Below are 6,273 nucleotides of genomic sequence, written 5' to 3' on the forward strand. Positions count from 1 at the left end.
TATCGCTCATCTCCGCCAAAGCGCGCACACTGTACGATGAAGAGTGTGTGAGAGAGAGTAACCGCGAGGCTGGGGGTAGCGTAGCCACTGAAACTTTATTTGTTCCTTCTTGCTATAATAATGATTCAATCTGATCTAGATTCAGCCGACAGACAACTACTGAACTATCTTGTCCTGCGTACATGAGAAGTGTAAATCGCATAATGCAGATTTATAGTCCCAAGAACATCGGCATCTCAGCTTGAATTGCCGTAGTCATCGGCATGGCACATCGGTTCAAATTTGAAATAACTTTAGAGGGTATATACAAAATTTATTTCAGCTTGAGACAGTTTGCTTAGATCCCCATTTTGGTGATAGCATCGGCAGCAGCCAGGCCCATTTCGTGTTCGCTGGACCCCTCTGGTTCCAGTAGCAGGATGTCGCGGCTGTTTTGAAGCAGTCTGGATACCTCCTTGAGGCGGCGCTGGAGCTCCTGCCGCGAGATCTGGCCACTCTGCATTCCCATCTGGGCCATAACCATTACCGGAGCGTGTAGCTCGTACATGATGAGTCCTGAAACACCGGGGTAGACTTTAAAAAAGGAAACATGGCTTACCCCTAACTCACCTCTAAGACGCGTTAGGCCTGGTTCCAGCAAGTCGATGATAGCCAGGAACTCTCGACAGTAGCGCTCCTTGCGGACTATGTCGTGAAGCGACATTTCGGGCAGCAGGTAGCCTTTAATGCGGCCGTAGATCTGGCAGAGAGAGTACTTGGCCGAAAGAAGAAGGTAATGGTTCGGGCGCAGAGTTTCACGATAGCTACTTAGAAACGATTAATAATAAATCCCGTGAATCTGATGGAAATACGCACCGTAAGAGAAAGTTCTCAAGTCCTGGTACGTCGTGAACGTCGATGGCCTCCAGATCGTTATTGATGCGATCCAGTTGATTCTCCAGGTCAAGGGCCGTCGTTCGATGATCGCAGCGATCGCAGCTGCCCAGATAGTAAGTTTGTTAGCCCCGGAGTTTCACCCACTCAACTCAACCCGCTTTACTCACGCCCAGTCGGCAGTCTGCTCCAGAGGCGTGACCGCCCGGACCGTGCCCTTCAGGCAGGATCGGCAGACAAGCGCGCTGCAGTCACTTCCAAGCTCCTGCGGATCGGCGCATCGCTGGCAACGGCACCAGAACAGCTTGCCCTCGTACATAAACGAGCGCCGCTTGAGGGTACCCTGCAGCGTGTACGCATAGCTGAGCGTCAAAGCCTCCTGCTCGCGCACGCGCCTCGATGTCCTCAACAGGATGGCGTAGGACCGGGGGTCGTCCGTGTGCGCAGTGTTTGGGCTGCAGTCGTGCGCGAGCAGGAAGGCGCTCGGATATAGCGTTCGCGCCTTGGCCCCCTTCTGCCCGATTTCGAAGCAGTTGACGTCGAGGATGCCGCAGATCTCGTGCACAGCCTGGGCCTCCTCCTCCGCTGCAAGATCATCTAGCTTCCATTCGTCACGAAGCCGCCGCACTACCTTCTGCTCGTAGTGTGACCAGAGCTTTTCGTTCTTGCGCCGCTCCTCCGTGTGCGACTCCATCCGGGTAATCATCGCGTACTGCTCTGGCGCATGCGTCCGCAGCAGCAGAATCCGCACGATCATCACCAGCTCGTATAGGTCCCTCACTCTTGGCGGACTAGTGCGATCGTTAAGAAGCTCGGCGGCCGCTGGCCGACGCTCTCCGTACAGAGCGCACTCCTCAGTAGTGTGACCAGTGCGCCGGCCTAGACCCGGACAGCTGGCCCCACACAGCGGCCACCCGCACCCAGGGCACCGGTACTGTTCCCGCCCGAGTCCGACCGGCTGGTAGCAGCCCAGGCACACAGCATCTCCACTCACGCAGGGCCCGATTGCCAGTGGCTCCTCCGTGATTAGCAGCTCGCCCGCCTCCAGCTGGCGGCTAGCCACCAGATAGCGGCCATATATCTCGGACTGTGCAATGTGGAAGGCGTCAGAGTTGGGCCCATCCTCAGACTCCTTCTCAGGCGTGTTCTGCTCTCTGTTATTGTCCCTGTCCGCTTTCTGGTGGCGCTGATGCCTAGCCTTGTTGCTTTTGTGGTGGATCTGCCGCAGAAAAAAAATGCTCATTAGTGGCGATGGAATTTGGAGCCATCCTCTGCTAATTGTATTCTAATTTGTCCCATGCACACCCTCATAAATCACTCGGTCCCATGCCGTCTGTCGTCTGGCCATCGACTGGTCGTTGGTTTTCGAAATCAAGCTTTTACGACTATTGGTGTTAACAGCTGGCAATTAAATAGCAATCAACCGTCTCCAATAGGTGTGCGATGTTCCCACTTTGCCTTATGCACACATCCATATGAATCAACAGATCAAGGTTTCAGCCTTTATCTTGGCTAGAGAAAAACTAGAGAAAAAAGTCCTGAGCTCATAATAGTTTCACTCAAGGGTGTACCGAGTATATTTCGCTCTCTTAATTATCGTTTCTCCTAAGATAATTTGCCACCAAATCGATACAGAAAAAAATTCTAAAGCTTTATTTACCTACCCCTATTACGCTACGCTTTTTTCCAAAAGTTATATGAATGTCATATATACATACCAATATATTGTACATACATATATTCGTCTCAACTATGATTTTTCCTGGTTTTATTTGAAGTCACTTCCGAACAAATTAACCTTAAGACTTGCAAACTGAACATATAGGCTTGTCGGGAATTATTGAACCCCTCCAGTTTTACGAGGGTTGCTATTTCAGTTTCAGGTCTAGGTCACATTTCGATCAAATAGTCATGTCATATACCGTGACATTGAGGCATTCTTGGACCTTAGTATGACTTCCGTCAATAAGATCCTACAGGATCACAGGCTGGTCGGAAGTTGCTGTAGAATTTTGAAGCCACCTAAAATATCCCATTAAGGAGTCATCTGCCTTGCAGACATTTCCTTACATGAAAAATTTACATTACATTTCCTTACATTCATCTTTTTGTTTCAGCAGCCTATACCTGGTATTGTACTAGGATCAAGATCCATTTGAGTTACATATTCAGTAATATTTGGGCTAACTGCACATATCCCCTCCCATTAAATTTTGATATTAATATGAAAATATATTTTAAATAAATATTTTCCTATTTATATGAGTATTTCCTACAAATTTAAAATATGTTTATAATATTTATGTTAAAGTGTTTTTTATTTTGACCACATTTATATTTAAATCAAAGTAAATTCTATTTAATTTCATCATATTTGTATTTAAAATATGGGTGTGTTTTTTTTTACTTTGCCGTTTTTCTTTCAGTGCATCTCATACTAATGTACTTAACGTGTACCTACTAATAACCTCCAGTCAGCAAAATTTGACGTTTTTTTCCTGCCATCAAAGTGACTTTTTCTGATAGACTTAGGGCTCCAACATTTTTTTAATGAATTATGAACTATAATTACCTTGATTTGAAGAACTTATCAAGTCAGAAAAACTAATGAACGCAGCTGCTCTGTAATTTGTTCAGCTTAAGCTTACCGTTTGGGAAATATAAAGCTTTCAAATGAAACATCGGTAATTTTTGGCGAACCTTTTTTAAAAATGTGGACTTTTTTAGTTTATTTGAATAGACACGCTAATTGGGTGTCGTTTAAGGTACCGTTTATAATTGATGGTTAATTGACTAAGCTGCAGCCTTTTGAACAACCTTCCCAAATTCACATCCCGTTCGGAACGTTGGCCATTCGAAATTAATAGTATTTTTAGTAAAAGAAATTCGATATTCCGATGTAGAAGTACCGAATTCTTCAAAGCTCGGTGTAGCATACGGATAGTTTCGTTCTGATGAAGTGAACTTTCCAGCTATGATAATCCGTAATTCCATCTGATCAGACATACACGTATTCTATCTTTGGACGTTGATATGCAAGGACTGCACCACTGTATATATAGATTCTAGTGAATCTAGTTGTGCTTGATCAAGTTCTGCACAAAAATCACACGAAGCATTTTCCAATCTATGAGGGTAACCTCACACTTGCATCTCAGTTGAGGGAGCGCAGAGCAAAAAGTAAAAAGAGCCGTATTTTAAAATCGGACGATCCGAAGAGATAAATAGAACCATCATTAAATATGGATGTTCTGTAGCTTTAATATAGATGTAGATGTAGATGACTTTTACTAGTAACCACAATACATTTTTGGAACCCCTAATCTATAAGATAAAAACAAAGTTCGATCTTGTTGCACGGAGCTCTCCTCCGATCCGATTATAATTCATGATCATTTTTCATATGCGTTTGTTTGTGCTTGGCTGAAAATCCATTTCCAAACTTTTGCCATATCAACTCAACGCCTCCATATCGGATTCGGATTCATTCATATCCGACTTATTTATATCTTCGCCTATACACGATGCGCCCCGTTATAAATAAAACAAAGAACAATATTGCGGACCATTGCGCAGTGGTGGGGCATAGCTGTGGCACGATTCTGATTTCCCTCCTCAAATTCATGCCATCACAACAAAGAAAGGCACACGCTCGAATACCACAGCCAATATTTCGAACAAGGTATATCGGTTGTTGAGAGTTCAATCTTGTGCTCATAGTTCTAGAGGTATAGAATTATACCGCATGCCATCAGTCTTATAATGAGATGACTACACCTAAATCGATCATTCCCTTGCCTTTGTCTTGGTAACATACTATGCGATCGGTATAATTTCAGTGATGAAAAAGTACAATGAGATCTTATTACTCTTCAATTTGGAATTAAGTGCGCTGCGATCAACTGGATTCGTTCTGCCTAGACACAGGCGTATAGTAAAGGTATTTTCTTGTATCATAGAGCTATCGTCATTCTTAAGAAGTCTCAGGAAAATCAGCCCCAAAAAATATTAGGCACGTAGTCTACTCCTGTACCACCAGTACTGGGTACGAAAATCGGCAGAAAAGCAATATAAAAATTAAAAACCCAAGAGAAAACAGAAAATCCAAAATAGATTTGTGTTATTTTCTGCATGGTGTCCGACGAAGAATTTGTATATACAATTTGTATGTACATGTGTATATGTCGTGATGACCTTTGATTACTTGTGTTCAACAAACTAGGTGGGCTGGGCAAGTCGCGAAGCAACAGTCGAGTTTTGCTTCCCGTGTACTTTATTTGCCGTGTCATTAAATGTCATGCCTGCACATACTCATGCATATGTATGTATAGTACATGCATATATAGATTTGTACACACGTGCGTGTATGTGCATATGTATATGCGAGTGTTTACATTTACTTGCAACACTCGTGTTTGCTGTTGTCTGTGCGGCAAATTAATTTTTAATTATACAGCCGCAATGGCATCCCCACGCCCATCCACTACCACCTGCGGTGTTTACTTTTTTCCTTCCCGGCATCGCTTTATTTGTGTTTAAATTTGATTTGGCTGTGTTTCACTCCTGCTCTTAATTGATTTTAATTGTTAATTTTTTTAGCTGCGAACACGGATAATTTAAATGCCGGGCCGTACTTCATAAATATGTTTAACAACTTGTCAATTAATTACTCCCGTGAGTCGCACAAAGCGAAGCACAGTATGCCAGCGAATTGTCAGACCGAAAACAGGAAGGCGGAGAACAAAACAAAAATTTAGTTCTGACTACGCGTTGTTCCAACCACAACGCCCGAATTGCAACTGTCGAGATGTCGTCGAGCGCTGGGAGACGGCGCTGTGTCAAGTTGTTGGCACCGATTCAACAGTCACAGTCCCAGGCATGCTCGCACAGCAGCATTCACCACTACACACTCGAAACACTGACAGAGACACTGGGCTAGAGACGCCCCCGCCGAAACATTTATACAAATTTATGATTTTCAGATCACTCTGCTCTCAAACATCTCAATGGCACAGCCAACAGCTGCAGGCAGTGGCTATAAGGGCGTAGCCCTTATGGCACCACCACCACTACCACCACGATTACGTCCATGTTTATGTCTGCATTCAGATTTACATATCTACGAGAAATAATCACTTTCTAGTAAGCTCGAAAAAGTTTACCATACAGCCTGACACGGATATCTTAGAGGATATCCGATTTACATAAATGTAAGTGGTACTCAAAGAGAATAGGGGTACCAATTTGTTCGAAATGATCGTAAACGATCATGATGTATCAAGGATTTTATAAAATGGCGCTTCCTACCCCATAAAGTATGTATTTATTTACAAACCAATCTCTCTATTACATACAAAAGTTTTGGTCCTTGTCCTCCGATATGTTGCTCATATCTGCGCG

At 43.9% G+C, this 6,273-nt stretch overlaps 1 protein-coding gene across 2 annotated transcripts; it reads right to left on the bottom strand.

Annotated features, from left to right (window-relative positions):
* Positions 1-294: 294 nt before the first annotated feature.
* LOC108165055 (SET domain-containing protein SmydA-8) lies at positions 295-5,683 on the bottom strand. 2 transcript variants are annotated; one of them, XM_017301097.2, is made up of 5 exons: positions 5,377-5,683; positions 1,044-2,092; positions 856-978; positions 610-803; positions 295-555 (listed from the first exon to the last, which is right to left on the bottom strand). In XM_017301097.2, exons 1-5 carry the CDS (start codon positions 5,392-5,394, stop codon positions 338-340), a joined length of 1,602 nt encoding a protein of 533 aa, XP_017156586.1. In that variant the 5' UTR covers positions 5,395-5,683; the 3' UTR covers positions 295-337. The 2 variants fall into 2 exon arrangements, with proteins under 2 accessions (XP_017156586.1, XP_017156587.1); XM_017301098.1 differs by lacking the exon at positions 5,377-5,683 and adding an exon at positions 2,179-2,199.
* Positions 5,684-6,273: the final 590 nt, after the last annotated feature.

The sequence above is a fragment of the Drosophila miranda genome, chromosome XL (assembly GCF_003369915.1).
Source record: "Drosophila miranda strain MSH22 chromosome XL, D.miranda_PacBio2.1, whole genome shotgun sequence".
Lineage (NCBI taxonomy): Eukaryota > Metazoa > Arthropoda > Insecta > Diptera > Drosophilidae > Drosophila > Drosophila miranda.

Bases quoted from the DNA above. Each gene is read 5' to 3' on its own strand.
- LOC108165055 (XM_017301097.2), bottom strand. The intron at 979-1,043 runs GTGAGTAAAGCG...CTATCTGGGCAG, and splicing joins GAGCAGACTGCCGACTGGGC to CTGCGATCGCTGCGATCATC. The intron at 804-855 runs GTGCGTATTTCC...GTTTCTAAGTAG, and splicing joins CTTGAGAACTTTCTCTTACG to CTATCGTGAAACTCTGCGCC.